The 20,086-nt window shown below is 36.3% G+C and overlaps 1 protein-coding gene across 1 annotated transcript in view; it reads left to right on the forward strand.

Moving 5' to 3' along the window:
- The first annotated feature begins 724 nt into the window (after positions 1 to 724).
- Positions 725 to 20,086, forward strand: part of LOC126368394 (sodium-dependent nutrient amino acid transporter 1-like) — a 37,160-nt gene continuing 17,798 nt past the window's right edge. Inside the window, exons 1-2 of the mRNA XM_050012363.1 lie at positions 725 to 880; positions 18,836 to 19,079. Of these exons, the coding sequence (XP_049868320.1) occupies positions 797 to 880; positions 18,836 to 19,079 (328 nt within the window). The 5' untranslated portion in view covers positions 725 to 796. The remainder of the gene's footprint in view (positions 881 to 18,835; positions 19,080 to 20,086) is intronic.

A 20,086-nucleotide genomic window follows, 5' to 3' on the forward strand; every position in this document is an offset into this window, starting at 1 on the left:
ACCCGAATGTAAGATGATCCCGGATAATACTTACCAATGTAAGTAGTTACATGAGTCATGTCATGGCATTTGGCGGTTCAATAGTAACCCTGACACCAGGTTTGACGAGCCTGGTTATTCACCTTACAACCCACACGATAGAAAAAAAAAGTTTAGACAGAGCGTTTTCAGCGTGACTTAAAATCAACATTAAAAGATTAAATATAAATACGTATTAAAAAATACATATACATAAATACCTTATTCAATGAATAATAGAAAAATTATAATCATAATAATGCCATCGATAAGAAAGCGATAATCATAGAAGGACCTGAATACCATGCACCGAGTTATGTATGGAATTAACAGTCTTAGTACTTACGTAACAGAAAAAAACCTAATTAAAACACATAATAACGGGTTCTTACCGCGTATAAATCAGGGATATGAGACTCCCGATATATATAAAAAAAATACAATGTAGAAAATAAACCTGTCGTAATAATATTTTCTACACTACTCAACGTGATGATTTCAATCGGTAGTACCATTGTTGACACTTTCAGACCTGCACACGTTCGGTAAATAGCGGTCATCGTTATGAAACCGTAACGTAAACGTTTTTGTTTACACGCCAATCAAATGCTCGACTAGGTAAACAATAAACAATCATTGGCGTCTTTATCGATATACGGTAAACAGTTGACGTGCAGCCCTACACCTTCCTTGACAGTAACTCAGTATTCTGTGCAAAGCGCGTGCGCGCGACCGTCTGTTTTTAAACGAATTATAGCCGTTCGTAAATAAAATTTATATGGCAGTGGTGACACGTCCGTGTGGTATATTCCCGTGTGTGAGAAACAAAGGCTTTCAGGACAGAACTCCTCAAAATGTCTGGGTAATATGCTGTTTAATTATTATTAATTTAGAACTGTTAATTATATTTACATTGACCTTGTTCTGCGTGAAGACGCGCTGTTGAAAACATTGTAATTTACACAGTTGGTTTTAAGAAGAAAATCTCTTGAAGGCATCCGAGGCAAAAGAAACATAACTACTTATTTCATTTTTAACTATACTTTCGTTTTGCCCACCCCTATGAAGCTTAGTTTACTTTAAATAACAGGTTATTTTTGTGATCCGACAATTTTAATTGCAATTAAAATAATTATTTTTAAGTTAAGATATAAATGCAAATATTCCAATTTATTTTTCTTAAAGTGACGGTTTCGATTCATGCATTTTTTTAACTTTTTAATTGTCTTTAGTTTACATACTTATCTAAAAGTGGGAGTAGGTATTGGGAGCGGACACAGTAGCTGACGGAGGTAGTTACCGCATCATATAACTTCATTCTTTATATAGTTACTGGTGCCTTAATAATTAGATCAGAACACGTAAATCTTAGTTGTTCAACTTTCAATCTTATTCTTATCGTGTGGGTTGTGAGGTGGAATACCAGCCTCATCAACTCTGATGTCAGGGTTACAATTGAGCCGCCAAAGGCCCCTGAAATGGCTCATATAACGATTACTCACTTACATTAGTAAATAATAACCGGGATCAACGCCTTAACGTGCCTTCCGAAGCACGGATCATCTTACTTTCGGACTATCAGGTGATCAGTCTGTAATGTCCTAAACAAACTATGGATTAACAACACGCCTGCGGAACATTCATATAACATCACGCCTGTATCCCCAAAGAAGTAGACAACTATGTTTAAGTCTCATGTATTGTAAGGTGAACATATTGCCATGAACCGGGTACAAATCCTGGAAACCAAGTGATAACAATTATCAAAGAAACATGAAAGTCGAATTTAAAGCCAGAGCCAAGAATCTGTGACAAAACGTTGTACAGTCATGAGCAATATAATGTACCCACTTTAGGACTCTGTCGCACTAACATAATTATTTGACATTTAGTGAGACTTACTGTTCAATTTGTCAAAAAAGTTAATGTGACATGGTACCAAAGTGTATACATATTAATGCTCGTGACGTGACTGTAAGCCATGCGTTCTCCGAACAGGGCGATCGCGGATTTAATATCTTCACAACGATCTTTAATGAAAGGACGAAGAAAGTTTCAATATATCTTACTAAGTAGGCACACACATACACACATACATAGGTAAGATAGGTTTTGTTAGGACATTAGTAGCTGATCACCTGATTGTCCGAAAGTAAGATGATCCGTGCTTCGGAAGGCACGTTAAGCCGTTGGTCCCGGTTATTACTTACTCATGTAAGTACGTAGTCGTTACATGAGTCATGTCAGGAACCTATTGCGGCTCAGTAATTACCCTGACACCAGGGTTGATGAGGCTGGTATTCCACGTCACAACCCACATGATAAGAAGAAGAAGTAGACACATTTTTATTTACAATACACTCTCTCATATTTTTGCTACGGCATGATAGCTATGTTTATAATCTTATGACTTAGTTTAAAGTTTACATTGCATATTATTACATAACATAATATAACGTCTGACCGACCATTTCTATACTGAACGTGTTTTATGTAAGTCAAACCAGGAACTTTATACAATACTGCATCAGTTTGATCGTACAGGCCAGTTCCTGTATGCGATTTTGTTTTTTTTATATTTGCATTGTCCAATTAACGAATAGTTGTGAGTTTCCTCACGGTACGACGCAATTTATGCGATATCACATATCTAGTAGTCTACATAGTCACGATGTTAGTAAAGACACGCTTTATTTTTATTCAGAATTTATTTATTACCTTTTAGTAAATGACCTAGAATATATTTTATAAAAAAAAAAAACAAAAATAATGAAATACCATAGAACACCTTCATTACCGTCTTTGTGGCATGTCGTAAAATCCGAAAGAGAGAGATTGTGTCCTAATGGACTTTTACCATAAGTTTAATAAATATCTTAGGACTTGATATTAACAGTAGCTGCAAGTTGTATTTGATTCCTTGTGGCTCTGCCCAGTCCATTAGAAATTACGGGCGTGAGTCAGTCAAAAACTATTCAAACGTCGAAGTCATTGTTGCCTGTGTTCTAATATTGGCAACCTTACCTTAATTAAACTATTTATTGTACTTAATAATTAAATTAATGACAAAAAAAATACAAAATGTGAATTTATCTCTTAAAGAGAGATCTCTTTAAGACGCGGGGTTGACTGGAAGAGATCTTCCAGTCAACCCCGCATGGTGTGAGAGGTCAATAAAAGTGGGAAGGCAAAAAGTGTACAAAAAGAACCGTATATAAATGCATACAAACCTTAGAGTAAGGTTGATAAATATTATTGAAAAAAAAAAAATAGTGAGCTATGACGTCCTCAAAAACTGTTCAAACGTCGAAGTCATTGTTGCCTGTGATCTAATATTGGTGCTAATTCCTGTAAACACCATCTAATTTTATTTAAGTTATATCTGTCATTTTCTTATCCGGAGAAAAGGAAAGGGACGGGTATTCGACAAGCATAAAATTTATGGAACACACGTCAACTTTAAGCACAAATCTAAAAAAAACCGTTTAAAAATTGTACATTGACCAATAATCCGACAGAATTAAGTTGACAGCACACGTCAAACAGTTTGCATACCAGCGAGATACCTTTTTGATTCGCCCGGGTTATTCATTCATTTACTCATTCTTCCCAAAATTAAGAGCTGTCAATCATCCGTCCCTTTCCTTTTCGGCGGATAAGAAAATGACAGGTATAACTTAAAGTAAAATTAAGAGGGGTCTGCAGGAATCGGGGCCATTGGCAACCTTACCCAATTTTTTTAATGTATAGGCAAGCGTTTGACCACAATCTTACCTGATGCATGCGATAACGTACGAGCCGTGAGGAAGGTTTTTGACCTGAAATTCAAAACTAACGACCATATCGATATCCGAGATGGAAAGATACCGAGAATCACTAATTTATCAGAGGATATGATCTAAAGAATGATATTAGTATTCAAACACTACTTTTATTAAGATCATTAAGATAAGTGATATGTGATTCTAGTATCGGTGCAGAAAATCCGGATAAAATCTGCCTAAGTCTAAGTCCTATAATTCGTTGTTTTATGAGCAAATAAATAATTTTGATTTTTTTTAATTTTTCGAATGCTGTGCAGACCACACTGAGCACACTGAGCATCTGCTCAGCAGAACAGCAGTGGGTAAAATTTTGGGTCATCAGCTCCTGAGAGATCTCAGGAGCACACACATTAATAAAAATCTAAGGTTGTTATATCAAAGGTCATACTTAGGCACACTCATGCACGTTGTTTAGGATTTTTACCATTAAGAATCCCAGATTTCTCCATATTTATAGGCAAGTACCGTGTACCTGATTGTCATTTAAGGATGATCTACAAAAAATAACATAAAATAAAAAGGAACTAATTGCTTTGTCATTTGAACAATAGTTGCTAACATACCCTTAAAAATATTATTTCCTTAAATTACCTACAAAAGTAAGAGATATTATGCCTGTGTGATCTGAGGTAACCTGGATTTATTTGAACTAGTTCGGTGTACATCGAATCTGATAACGTTATCAACTGGGTTCCTTACCAGTTCTACCGCCTATATTATATTCTCCACATACAATAGAACCTCTGGCGTACCTGTTTGTAAGTTAGTCTCCCGGAAGAGGCGAAGTTTCTGAATTATGATCTAGACCCGGGCGTTCCAAATTTGCTTAGTACAAGTTACCCTTAAGGTGCTCAACATAGTGTGGTGGCCGAAACAATAAAGTTGGACTTCGTTTTTGCCCTTGCTTTGCTTATCGTACAGTCATGAGCAATATAATGTATCCACTTTAGGAGTCTGTCACACTAACATATTTGACATTTAGTGAGACTTACAGTTCAATTTGTCAAAAAAGTTAATGTGACATGGTACCAAAGTGTATACATATTAATGCTCGTGACCGTACTCTGTCTATCGTTCTCAAAAACAAACAGACATAAAGACATAGTTTCACTGCAACCCTCTCTTCTGTCCGCTTCTTTTATATGTAAGTAAGTGTTCCGTGCTTCGGAACGTTAAGCCGTTGGTCCCGGTTACTACTTACAGATGTAAGTAAGTAGTCGTTACATGAGCCATGTCAGGGGCCTTTGGCGGCTCAATAGTAACTCTGACACCACGGTTGATGAGGTTGGTATTACACCTCACAACCCACACGATAGAAGAAGATACGTTAGTAAGTAATTTCTATTATTATTATTATCAATTTGTCAATTAGAAGTAAAAGCAGAATTATCAACGTAAAATATAGAGTATATTTTAGTCAAGATCATCTTAAATTTCTTCTTACGAAATCCGCGCCTCCCGCCCCTAGAACTTCTTTTCAAAAGTTACTGCAGATTGCCTTCTATCTTGTAGCTCTTCCCACCCTATTAGGGATTACAGGTGTGAGTATCTTAAAAAACAATCTCTTTAAGAATCAATCGATAAAATTATAATGAACCCTCTTATACCTATAGATACGTGCGTTACGTGAGTCAATCAAACTGGGAAGGAAGGAAATCAATTATGCATTTGACTGAGAGTGAAACGGTAGTGGCTGCACGCGATATTGTCTGTATTGATCGAGTTTACGATAAAATTAAAAAAAATAAAGAAAGTATCGTCGAGTAATACAGTACATCACATTATTGGGCCGACCCAATTGGGCCATAATTAAAAGAAAGAAAGAAAGAAAGAAAGAGAGAGAGAGGGAAAGAAAGAAAGAAACATTTTTTACTTCCGAAACATATATTACTTTAACCAGTATAAACTGCCCCGATTCCTGGAGACACTCCTAATTTTATTTTAAGTCATACCCGTCATTTTCTTTTCCGCCGAAAAGAAAAGGGACGCACGATTGACAGCTGTTACTGAGCTAAAATTGACGTGTGTTCCATAAATTGTATGCTTGTTGATTAGCCGTCCCTTCCTTATCGGCAGCAAAAATCGTCTTCTGGTTCTGTTACAAAGGAGATTGTTAATACCATTGAATAATTTGAGTGCACGAGTCAGATATCTAACTAAATTGTAGGTAATTGGCCTCAAATGGGTATAATACTTGACTGGATCAAAATTTTACAGTATATAATATTATGTTATATAGAGCTTTCTAATCGTGGTAACGACCCAAAAACACTTTTACTTAAGAGGTTTCTGGTTTTGTTACAAATAAAGTATCGTATATGCCACTTCAGCGTGCTTTGATATCAGAGTTGCCTTTAAGTAAGAGTCAGAAAATAATACCTGTCACTATTAACTTTTTTTTTGACGTGACTTATTGAAGATTTGCCGCAGATGGCATTAATTACTTGGCCGGATTACTATTAACTAAATAGAGTTAAATACAATTTACATTAGGGCATTATTGTCTATGGTGTCACAAAAGTTGTAAAGCTAAGTGAAATTAAGATTTAGCTCTAATATTTTTTTAAGTATTATGCATTTTACACATATTTGAGACATGATTTTATTTTGCTTTATAACTTTCTGAAAGTTAATTTTAGAATGTTGTTATGTACAACCACACCAACACAAACCACATAAAATATAAACTTGTTTTTATAATTAGGTAGAGTGACAAATTGTCACAAGACAATTTGCTGCCATTGCTGTATGCATAATGTGTTTTTAAGGTTATAAAATTATAAACTGGCTTTTTTTGGATATGATTAACTTCACTTAATGCGTACTATTTTAAATTTTGTTCTGCTCGTAGTTTTAAGATCCTTTAAAGTCCTTTAAAAATCCAAACTTCATTATTTAACAATTGTGACAGGGTATCTCGGCCGCAGAAAGAGAAACCTTCATCAACTCCCTAGCATTATCCCGTTTTTCACAAGGTCCGCTTACCTAACCTGGAGATTTTATAGGTCCGGTTTTTTACAGAAGCGACTGCCTGTCTGACCTTCCAACCCGCGAAGGGAATAACAGCCCAATACAGATTATGTCACATATCTCGGGAAATGTGGGTTTCCTCACGATGTTTTTTTTTTCACCGCTGAGCACGTGATAATTGTGGTCCATAAATGAATTCAAAAACAAATTCGACAATGATTGGTTTAGGCCTGTGCTGGATTCGAACCTGCGATCTCAAAGTGAGAGGCAAGCGTTCCACCAACTGGGAGAAGAAACCTTATAATACGTATCTCAGGCGTTGTCTCATTATAACAAAATAATCAACGATTCTCGATCCAATCATGTTTACCATCAAGAATCACTTCAACAAACAAGCAAACAAAAATGTTTGTGTTCTGATGGATTTTTTTAATGCACTTGTGGACAATTTCAACAGTACACATTCTTAAGTTTTCATAACATTAGCTGGAGCTAATCAATGCACAGTGGTATCCGTTTTATTGACAATCACTGTACACCTCATTGTCATTTTCTGCTTGTTCACTTCGACTTAGGTTTTCCATTCTTGTGATGAGCTTTGAAAATTGTTGGCAGGTGAGTTTTTTTTTTAATTTGTTTTTTAGTTTTCGTCAGTTTAAGTGTTTAAATTAGTATTTTTTGTTTTTATTTTTTTCATGGGAACTTTGTGTTTGTGCGTGATTGTCTTCTTATGTTTAAGTGTTATTTTAAGTTTAACATTTTAATTTTGAAATGTTTTTAAGTTCGTCTGAATGAGTTTGTTTTTCGTTTGAAATATTTGCTTGAATCTTATTAATTAATAATAATGATTCATTATCCTAACATAATTAAATACTACCTACTTTAGTAGCTTGTTCTAAATTGGTATTTACACGTTTTTGTTTAAAAAAATATTTCAATAACAACGCCAACTCTATGGCGTTTAGTCTTACGTATATGAGACTAAAAAAATAGCCATAAAAACACATCAGCTGCTTTGCTTAAACTACTATATTTTATCTCATTCAGTAGATTTTTAAGGCAAACATGGTCGATTCTTATCAGCAATAGTTATAGCGGGATGACATTAGACAAACAGTGATGTAAGACGCTAGAATACAAACAAATGGACAGACAGCTTCGCATCATTGCCTTTGCACTGGGTTTTTTACAATAATTACCATTCTTACGTAATGATAGTTGATAGTGATCAAAGTAGAGGCTTCCGTTGTGATAATTATTTAAATACAAATGGATTATCGTCGCCATAGTGAAAACCTGCGATATAAACTGCGAGATAGATAACACTAAATTAAAAAATTTTGATAGTTGTACTTTTTTGGGAATAGAAATAGACGAATGTATAAATTGGAAGGAACATGTAAACAAAATTGCGGGTAAATTGTCGAGCTTTACGTATGCCCTTTATGAACTCAAGCGGACCACTGACCTAAAAACCGCCTTGCAGGCCTATTATGCGTATGCACATTCCTGGTTGTCGTATGCTATCATCCTTTGGGGAAATAGCACGGATACGGAAGACTTATTTATATTGCAAAAGAAATGCATTAGAATTTTAATAAGTATAAAACAGACTGATACGTGCAGACCCTATTTTCAAAAACTAAAAATTCTTACACTAACGGGTATATACATTTTAGAAATTTCAAAATTTGTCCGGCAAAACGAACACTTATTCCATAAATCCAATAATGATCGCTTCATGCGCACGACTCGACGTACAGATAAACTGATACTTCCCAGAGTAAATATGAAGTTATACAGTAAGAATGCACATATTATGGCGATAAAAATATATAATAAGCTTCCAAAAGAAATATCGGATATTAGTAAATATAATGACTTCGTGCAAAAACTGAAAACTTACCTAATTAATAAAAAATATTATAATCTGCAGGAGTTTTTAGAATCGAAATAATTATTTTGATCCACAAATTCATTTAATTAAGTTAAAATGCTCTTTGTTATCATGTCTGATGCTGTTGTTGTATTTTATATTATTTTATATTGTATGATTGAGTTACTTCTATTTTTTATTTCTATTTTTTTTGATATATCAAAGAAAGAAAATTTGCAGTGCCCCGACGGGGTGTCATGTTGTAAGTGCTAAATAATTAATTTAAGAACCTTTGTACACATGATTGCACCAATAAAGAATTAAAGAATATTAAAGAATTAAAGAACCACGTAAGCGCCTTGTTGGAGAATTATCATTCTGATGTTTTTTTCAATGAGGGACATTCCAGACTCTCTCTCTCTATTTAAGAGCTGCGCTCTTGTCGGTGGAGTAATCGCCATTCATCTCTTCTTCCCGCCAAAACCTTCACCTCCCGATACGACACGACCTGCACCTTCTCTTTTATTTGTTTCATAAATGTTATCCTAGGTCTACCCCTTCCTCTCCTTCCTTTTTTTTCAGGCTACGTTCACCAAAATAAATATAGATGGCACTGTTCAGTGTCGCATCCGTCTAACCTTCCAATTTCATGAATGAAAGGCAATATGCATCGTTTAAATTTGTTTTCGGGTATAAATGATGACCCTTGTTATTACACCCAGGCACAAAACATCTTCTGCCTTTTATTATCATTACTTAAGAATGGTTTATTATACAGCGTGTTAGTGACATCGTAACGAAAACTTTGAGGGGTGGTTCAGGCTATGATTCTGAGTTGATATCAAGTAGAAATTTCCGTCGCAAAAGTATGGATTGGAAAATAATTAAAAAGAAAAGAAAAATTTTCCTGAATTTTTTGACACGAAATTCCACTTGATATCAACTCAGAATCATGGTCTGAACCATCCCCCTCAGTATTCGTTACGGTGTCACTAACACCCATACCTACTTATATGGCTACGGAATGTACTTGTACGGGGTGTAAGTGTCATCGTAACGAATACTGAGAGGGATGATTCATCTGATTATTCTGAGTTAATATCAAGTGGAATTTTCCATCGCAAAAGTATAGAATTGAAAATATTTAAAAAAAACTAAAAAAAAGTCATGAATTTTGCGACGGAAAATTCCACTTGATTTTAACTTAGAATCATGGTCTGAATCAACCCCCTCAGTATTCGTTACGATGTCTCTAACACCCAGTAGGTACCTAGATTACCTAGCAACATAATTCTATACATAATCTGATCCAAATACCAAAAACCAATTATATTTGTATATGCTTCTGCCGTTGCATTGTATTTTGGAATAATTATGTACCCGAGTAATAATTCATTTCAAATCTGAACAGCGCCATCTATACAGGGTGTTAGTGACATCGTAACGAAAAAAAAAATGGAACGCCTATTTTATTGTACTAAAAACGATGGTGGGTGTTTTTCTTGTCGCAAATGTTTAATTAAGATTTTCAATTTTTACTGTGCCGCAATGTAAGTCGAACAACGCGCCACACAGACGCTAAACTTACGCGCGGCTACGTTACGCGCGTGCGAGATACGATGTTGATATCTAGGTAGGAGTTTTCATTCTCTTGTATTTAGATGCTTAGTGGTTCAACGTTTAAAAATGTTGTTTGTTGAAGTAGAACACCTACTGCCACGATTTTTCACGCACGGTACCTACCTACCAGTTATTAAAACGTTCCTAACTTATTAACAATAAAAACCCTACTCTTGCCTTACCTTAATTGTTATTCCTTCGGATGAAGTACCTAGGTAGGTACCCTAGAACATGTCACGTCACGTAGGTATGCAACATCGCGTTTCCTCCGCGGTAGGTAGGTATCACACGCACTCACAAACACAACACCTTGCTCTTTAATAAACATCAACAATCTTCCATACTTTTGCGCAGTAAATGGTCTATGATCTATCATCATAGTCGACACTACTCATTTACAGAATGAAACAAACACTCACAAACACGAAAAAAATATCCTCGAAAAACATCACGCGATTCGGGTCAAGCTTAGTATTCGACTGAGCGGAAGCGCTCGGCGGCGGCGTTAGCGCAAAGCATCAAAGGCGCCGACTAAGGGCGCCGACGACGCACCGGCCGCGGCCGAGTCGAGCCGACGACTAGAGAGAGAGAGAGAGAAGTATGTTTATGGTGCAAGTGACAGAGAAAGAAATAGTATCTGTTCGTATGCCTACTTTATTGGCGAGCGTTGCCCTTGACCCGTGCGCCGGCTATTCACCTGCGCATAGCTGAAGTTGTAGATACGTTATTATTATTATTGATGACATTGATAAAATTTAATAATTAGTAATTTTTATTTGTTTATTTTAAATGTGCGTTCTATGCAGCTTAAAACACAATATGGGACTGAAAAAAATCTATTTTTTTTATGAATTTGGCGACAGGAAACTTCACTTGATACCTATCAACTCAAAGAAATACCTAGTATCTGTTCGTAATGCCTACTTTATTGGCGCGCGTTGCCCTTGATCCGTGAGGCTATTCACGTCCGAGTATCCATCAAGACAGATCAAACAAGCCCTAACTCGGAGGTCTTGCGTCCCAGGATCCTTTAATTATGTCTTAGAACCTTCTTGGCCTATGTGGTCCAGTGGTTGAGCGATGGGATGCGGAGGGTCCGGGTTCGTATTCCGGTGGGGACATATCACAAAAATCTGTTTATAAGGCCTTTGGTTGGGACGTTACAGGCTGATCACCTGATTGTCCGAAAGTAAAATGATCCGTGCTTCGGAAGGTACGTTAAGTCGTTGCTCCCGTCTACTAGGTACTTATGTAAGCACGTAGCCGTTACATGAATATTGTACACAGAACAGGATAGGTTTAATTAGTTCTTTACTGATGATTTAACAATGAGATTTAAAACCACGAATAACTTAGTACTTAGTACCTCGGTACGGTACCAACATGTAACAAGAAAAATAAGATCACTCCTCTCGGACAATTTTTTTCTTTGAACATGCCGACATTGCCTACGCGGCGGAGTTGCCGAACTATCGATAGGTAGATTATCAATTGTTGAACTTGAAAATTGTCTAAACTATCGAAAGTAGTGATAGTACATTTAGATCGATACTAGCGATAGTACCGATAGGTCTTGCTTTGTAACAATAATGGGTATTGATCTAAAAGATCTATCGATAGGTACCTACTATTGTTTTTTTTTTTAACTAGGTATCGATAGAATATCGATAGGCAACACTCTGGCGGAGTGTCCGCCCAATTCTAGACGCGATCTCGCTCGATTTTTGTGTAGCGAGGTTTTGCGTAGGTACTTACATACTAAGTTGGTGGATGGTTGACATAGTAGGTAACTAATTACCTAATCTGTGGTGGTTGTGTTAGTTGGTTGTTAGTTATTCTAATGACAACAAAGAATACAATTATTTACTGTTTCAACTGTTTTAGGTAGATAATGGCCCTGATTCCTATGAGTAAATGAATGAATAACCCGGTCGAATCAAAAAGGTATCTCGCTGGTAACTTAATTCTGTCGGTTGTTTTAGATTTCTGCTTAAAATTGACGTGTATTCCATAAATTTTATGCCTGTTGATTATCCGTCCATTTAAGAATAAGAATAAAATAAATTTATAATTTACGATAGACAGAGAAAGAAATAGGATCGGTTCGTAGTGCCTACTTTGTAGGCCGCGCCGCCGCCGCGCCGCCGCCGCGCCGCCGGCGTGCGGCGCGGGGCGCGCGGAGCAGGCGTGCGGAGCGGGGCGCGCGGCGCGGTGCGTGTGGCCGTTGACCCGTTCGAGCAGCTGTTGTCTCCATTACATCGAAAATTTTCGATAATTTGTCATTATTGTTTTTTTTATTGAAATTTGGGTTTTATGCAGCTAAAAGCACAATATGGAATTGAAAATAATTAAAAACAAAACTCAAAATTTCATGAATTTTGCGACGGAAAATTCCACTAGATATTAACTCAGAATCATGGTCTGAATCATCCCTCTCAGTATTCGTTACGATGTCACTAACACCCAGTATTATTTTTTGGGAACGTAGCCTGCAAGTCTCTCATTAATTTTCATTTTGGATAAAAAATACTGACCTTGTCGCTATCCAAAATCGTTTACAACTTGGCTGACCCTCTTTGGGAGGTTGGGGGGACAAAAATAGAATTTTGATTTTATAAAAAGTTCGTTCTTCTTCTTCTATCGTGGATTGTGAGGTGGATTACCAATCCCATCAACCCTAGTGTCAGGGTTATTACTGTTCCGCCATAGGCTCCTGACATGACTCATTTAACGACTACGTATTTACATTAGTAAGTAATAACCGGGACCAACGGCTAACGTGCCTTCCGAAGCACGGATCATCTTACTTTTGGACAATCAAGTGATCAGCCTGTAATGTCCTAACCAAACTGGGGATCACAAATAGATTTTGTGATTTATCTCCACCTGGATATGAACCCGGGACCTCCGGATCGTGAGCACAACGCTCAACCACTGGACCACGGAAGCCGTTGTTCGTTGGCGATCTCTCTGTTTCAAACCATTGTAATTTAATTCAAGTTCGATTCAGTTTTTGACTATTATCTATTCGCTATATTTAATATATTATAATATTAATATATTTAAGTTAATATACATACATATATATATATATATATATACAAGATGTACAAGAGGGACTGACTACTTTGATTCTTTATAGTTTTTCCAATTCATAGATTCATCGACATACTTCAAGACTCCAGTCTTTAAGTAACGGATACTCAGCAAGCATTCCTAGCACTACTTATAATTTGTAGTGAAGTGTGATTGCCTGAGAACAAGTATAGACCAACTATTACAGTACATAGTTATATCCCAGTTCCGTATTTTACGTCCATTTGCCTCACTGTAATGTTTCTATACTTTTTACAGTGTTAAAAATCTTGGAAAACAGTCATTAGTACCATAAAGTGTGATTAAAAGTGGCTTTGTAATTCAATGCATGTAATGATAGTGTGGCGGTATCGCTAAAGTGAATTTTCTTGCCTTCATAAAAGTCTAAGTGGTTTCTTTGTGTTAGGAAATGTGGTGGAATCTTGAAAGAAGTTATTGAAAATAAAAAGTCTATAATCAGGATCGGAATTTTTAATAAGATTTTAATCTAGAATGGATAAGCTATGAGTTTATCCTGTAAGGGATCAGCTCTTTAATGTGACGTGACTTATTGTAGATTTGCCTTAAACGGTATTTAATATTGGGAACTTTGCAATAAAGTAATTATTCTCACCTGGTTTAAAATTTAAGACAACAGGCCCGAGCGGTCGCAAAAGGCTCACGGTGTCGTCTGAGTAAAATTACGAGTGTGTTTGAGAGAATCGGCTTCGATTGAACCGATAGCGATGAGTTCTAAATAAGGAAATAAGGTTTACACGACCACGTGCAAGTTACCAGAAAATGCAATAAGTTGATATTAAACTAAGACGGATTTTATGTTATGATGAACCATATACAGATCACATTCGTTTAGCTGGGACAATATTACATTTATTAGTAAGTACTACAATAACTGAACGTATACTTTTCTCATACGAATGCATTAGTACCAGTTACCGAGAATAATAATAGTTTTTTCCTGAGGAGATTTTGTCGGGGAAATAAGAATAAGTCCGTTTTTCGGACTTAAAAGAACACTGTTGGCTCAAAAGTTTTAGGCCTGTCACAGATGAACTGCATTTCAATTGCAAACTCGGCCTCCTTGGTCCAGTGGCTTAGCGTTGTGCTCACGATCTGGAGGTCCCGGGTTCGAATCCCGGTGGGGAAAAATCACAAAAATCACTTTGTGATCCCTAGTTTGATTAGAAATCAGAATCATTTATTCAACGTAATTATCATGAATAAACTTGTTGAAGTTCAATGTAACATTTTTGAATTTGCGTCATTACGCAAGGTGCATTACAGGCTGATCACCTGATTGTCCAAATGTAAGATGATCAGTGCTTCGGAAGGTACGTTAAGCCGTTGGTCTCGGTTACTACTTACTGATGTAAGTGCGTAGTCGTTACATGAGTCATGTCAGGGGTCTACGGCGGCTCAATAATAACCCTGACGCCAGGATTGATGGGCTTGGTAATCCACCTCACAACCCACACGATAGAAGAAGAAGAATTGCAAACTAACTGAAAAATAGCAGTTTCCTGTCTCAAAATTGCAAACCGCTTGCAATCCAATTGCGTCGACCGGCATTACAATAGATCTTAGAAATGTAATCTATAACTAACTCTTACCCATTATTATGAAAGTCTATTAATAGATAATCGTACATTGTTATCGATAATTTTACTAAACATTCATTCTTAAAAACATCACGTATACGCGTGAAGTAAATTGTTACTTATGTTTTTCGTCATGTCTAATTATCTCAGTGCATTAAACTTGAAATCGTCTCATTATTGCATTCTATCACGTGGTTTTGTGGATTAATCTAAGTTGCTTTTTTATAAGATATCATTTATTGTGGTCTGCAAATAAATATCTTGTACTCTAATTACAAATCTAAATATTTATTGGCGCCACTAAAGATGTTTCTAATTTTAAATTATATAAAACTACCCGTACAAAATAAGAAGTCATCAAATCGGATCTGTCCCTGGCAAGTTAGAAGTGAAACCCTTCATTGACTCCACCAATGGTGGTTTAAAATGATCTCTTCGAATATACAATTATTTTATTTTATCTACGGACAAGGCTCGCCGGGCGTTTTGCATAAAGTGTAGAGTTTATAAACTTAGGGTTTGTACAGTTACGGCGTGTAGAGTTAGCAGCTTGGCTCTACATGAGATCTAATAACTTTGTGACATTGCGCTCGATATAATCTCGTCTTGGAGACATTTTACATTGTTTTTATTGGTTATATATTACTTGAACAAGTCAAGGCGCATTTCCTTACCTCTATTTCCTCTTCATCTTCATAATCTATCTACTCCTTTTCTTCCATAGTATATGTAGTAGTTTAAGTAGTGATATTTATTTATTATAACAATTATAATTATGTGTATTATTATTATGTAGTTTATATAGTCGAAAGTGTATTTATTTTTATATGCACAAGTATTCCCATGCTGCACTATCCCGCTATATTACTTAATATTTAATATCTCCTATACTTAAAGGTTGCCTGGAAGAGATTGCTACTTAGCAATAAGGCCGCCTATTGTACTAATTCTATTTCTCTTTTGTTTTGTATTTTGTTATTTCCTGTTTGTGCAATAAAGTATTTGTTATGTTATGTTATGTTATGTTGAACTACCTAATCCTATCTCCCTAGCGATATCCCGTTTTTCACGGGGTCTGCTTACCTAACCTGATTTGATAAGTCCGTTTTTATACAGAAGCTACTGACTGTCTGACCTTCCAACCCGAAGGGTAAACCAGCCCAATAACAGGTTAGGTCACGTACCTGAAAACACATTTCCCAGGGTTTCCTCACGATGTTTATTTGAAACAAAGGTTATGAAATGTCTTTATTTTTTTATTAGAGCATTAACCTTGCAGAGAAGTAGCGTCCCCTCTTCTTAGCAAAACCATTCGATTAACCAAGCACTTGTTATTGGATAGAGGGGATATGGAGTAATTATTTGTTTGCCAGCACATTGAACAGATGTTGCCCACTAGTTATAAAATACACCGTGCAATAACAAGTTCCAAAATAACTACTGTTTCCCTTTACGTGACCTGTCACTATTTTAATTTACCTAGCCCTGACCCCATCTATCTAATAACAAACCCATGTCCAAAACTTGTTACCAACAAAGTTTTCTTTTTCTAAAAACCTCTATTATCTTCTTCAAGGTTAGAGACACGACACTAAACCACGTTACGGTTGGAGTAACACCCTCGCTTCCTAGCCGATCACGACATTCTAAGCATATCCTATGTTCAATTTGAATCGTATGAATAATTATACTTATTTTTTTATCGTTATTTCTTATCTACCAGTAGATGAAAATAAAATCTTACAGTTTAAATAACGGTTTTACAAATAATAATAATTATAGTCCTACACGAACCATAGTGCATAGGTACAGGTATAATCGCCGGTTGGTGTCTCGCCACATTTAAATTAATTTGTCTTAAGGGGCTCGGGCTTTGGCCCCACGCACGCCTTCCAAATGTCTGGGACTCCATAGGCCCGAGATATGAAAAAACGACAACATAGAAAAAAAACAGCACAATAAAAATAATATTAATAAAGGAAACAATATCCAAAAATCTTTTCAAACAACCCGCCTCTGTGACCCCGTAATTTTTATTCTAAATGTGCATATCATTTTGTACGAGTATGGTAGACTAAAGTAGTAGGCAAATAAGTTGAAACAACGCTTTTCTTTTTTGCCGTATGTGGCATTAACTATACGTAGTGTCGGCCGAAATCGCCGGTCTCTTGGCATCTATATGGCCGTAAACACACCGAGGGATATTTAGAAAAAACGATTTTACTACTGCATTAACGGAAACATCCAATGCGTATTGTTATATAAATAATACAATCTTACGTTAAGCTTAAATAACAAATGGAATATTGCATAAACGAGTTAAATGAACTATAAAATGTATCAATATCTAAAAATCTATATGTTAAATCTAATTTTATTGCTAAAATACATTGAACGCAATTATCTTGTGATAAGCACTATCGTACGGCTGATGATGAAGCACTAAGCAGCACTTATTGAGAACCATTTCAACATAAAATACTCCGACAAAATACGAGTGACCGGCGGTTCTGACGGACACTAACTACTTGGCCAAATGGGAAGTTAATACCATCCGTCTTTAATAGCCTTAAAAGTTTTTTTCTACCTTGTATTTATTAGCGTAAAAAAATGTAAAACCATTTCTTTTTTCAAATCAGTTGTTCGACTGATTGATTGATATTGATTTATTTTTTGTTATTGGTATTTGTACTCAAAGCAATTGTACGGCAAGTGCATTCTATAAACTATATCAAAACAGCTTTTGTGTAATAAATGAATGACGGCATCTAGTACGCTGTATTTCCAAGTTCCATAATTAGAGTTCTAATGAGTTTTTTTTTCAGTTATAAGCATTCTTACGTACGATTTTAATGAAGCAATTATTTTTGCTTGCTCCCTTTTGGACGTTGAAGTGAGACCATGAAAAGTTTTTCGGATACTAGCATAAAATATAAAGAAGACTTTAATTGTGTTATTGACTGTACTTTTTGTCATCATCATCATCCCATTAACGTCCCCACTGTTGGGGCACGGGCCTTCCTTATGGATGGATAGGGAGATCGGGCCTTAAACCATCACGCGGGCCCAGTGCGGATTGATGGTTATTAACGACTACTAATGCAGCCAGGACCAACGGCTTAACGTGCCTTCCGAAGCACGGAGGAGCTCGAGATGAAAACTTTTTTTTTGTGGTCACCCATCCTATGACCGGCCTTTGCGAAAGTTGCTTAACTTCAACAATAGCAGACCGAGCGCGTTTACCGCTGCGCCACCGAGCTCCTCAACTTTTTGTATTTTGTTCAAATACTATTTAAGACCATATTTATGTGAAGAAAGCAAAAAAGGTGTCGGGATCGAAGCAAATGGAATTTCATAGTCCGCTTTGCCCAGTGGGAAATAGGCGAGTTTTTGTATGTATGTAGTACTACTTTAGCTTAGTTGGTCGAGGGTCCGCTTACCTAACCTGAAGATAATTTCGCGATGGAAAACCACTGGATAATCATTACCCCCCTCAGTATTCGCTAAGATGTCACTTACACCCCTTACAAGTACATACAGGTAGCCATACAAGCATGTATGGGTGTTAATGTCACCGTAACTTTTACTGAGGGAGATGATTCAGACCATGATTCTGAATTGATATCAAGTGTAATTTTCGGTTGGGAAATTCATGAAAATGTTTGTGTTTTTTTAATTATTTCCAGTTTCATTGTTTTGCGACGGAAAGTTCCACTTGGTATCAACTTAGAGTCTTGGTCTAAATCATCCCTCCAAGTTTTTGTTACGATGTCACTAACACCCTGCATACTTCTTTACAAGTTTTCTAACAAATAATTTTCCGTTTGTTCCAGACACTAAAAGCGACTTGCGACTTCTTGAAGACCCAACTATGTATAGTAGCGATATCTTTGACACTGTTCAACTCAGTCCGGTTGCCACGGGAGGCGTTCAGACATGGAGCGGTGCCGTATCTGGTGGTATACTCCTTCTGGCTGCTGGTGGCTGGACTGCCGACGACCCTGCTGCAGTTGGCCATGGGGCAGCTCTCACAGCAAGACCCTGTGGGCGTGTGGAGAGCTGTCCCTATATTGAGAGGTGAGGTTGTCTCTTTCATACATAAAATTTTAATATGATAAGCAGCCTATATACGTCCTGCTGCTGGACACAGCTTCCCCTAAATCAGAAGGAAGGGGTATGGAGCATACTCCACCACGCTGCTCTACTGCGGGTTTGTGGAGGTATTATATACCAGGACCAACGGCTTAAAATCTCTTTTATACGATACTATAACTCTTAATTCTTCTTTTTTACCCACGACGGAACGGAGCAGGTATATGCGTTTAGGGTGAGAGATGTTTGTAAACATTCATATTCATTGTTTAGGTACTTAAGTATATCTATTACCGATGTCTCGAGATATCAACTCTAGTACTTTTACTCAAATCAGAATCAGAATCAGAATCATTTATTCAACGTAATTATCATGGATAAACTTGTTGAAGGTCAATGTAACATTTTTGAATTTACGTCATTTCGCAAGGTGTTATGGCTGAGGAGAAGAAATGACAAGAAACTGCAACAGCAACACATCTTTTAAATCAATGAGGGTACATTACAAGTTATTTAATAACTAGAGGAACACATTCAATACCAGACATTTTTATCATTTAGGTAATCATTAATCTTATAATAGGCTTTTTTACATAAAGTAAGCTTCACGTGAGCTTTAAATTTGTTCTCTGACAAATTTAAAATATTATCTGGTATTTTATTGTAAAAACGTATACATAACCCCAAAAAAGATGAATTTAATTTACTTAATCTAGAATTTTGAACAACAATTTTATTTTTATTCCTTGTATTGTAAGTATGCCTTTCACAGTTTCTCGGAAGGAGAGATACATTTTTACGCACATACATAATGTTTTCATAAATATATTGACTTGCGACCGTCAGTATATTTATTTCTTTAAACAGCTCCCTTAAAGAGTCCCGACAACGCAGATTATAAATAGCGCGAACTGCCCTTTTTTGAATAATGAAAATAGTTTCTACATCAGCGGCTCGACCCCACAATAAAATACCGTAAGACATTATGCTGT

Source organism: Pectinophora gossypiella, chromosome 7, assembly GCF_024362695.1.
Source record: "Pectinophora gossypiella chromosome 7, ilPecGoss1.1, whole genome shotgun sequence".
In the NCBI taxonomy this organism is placed as follows: Eukaryota; Metazoa; Arthropoda; class Insecta; order Lepidoptera; family Gelechiidae; genus Pectinophora; species Pectinophora gossypiella.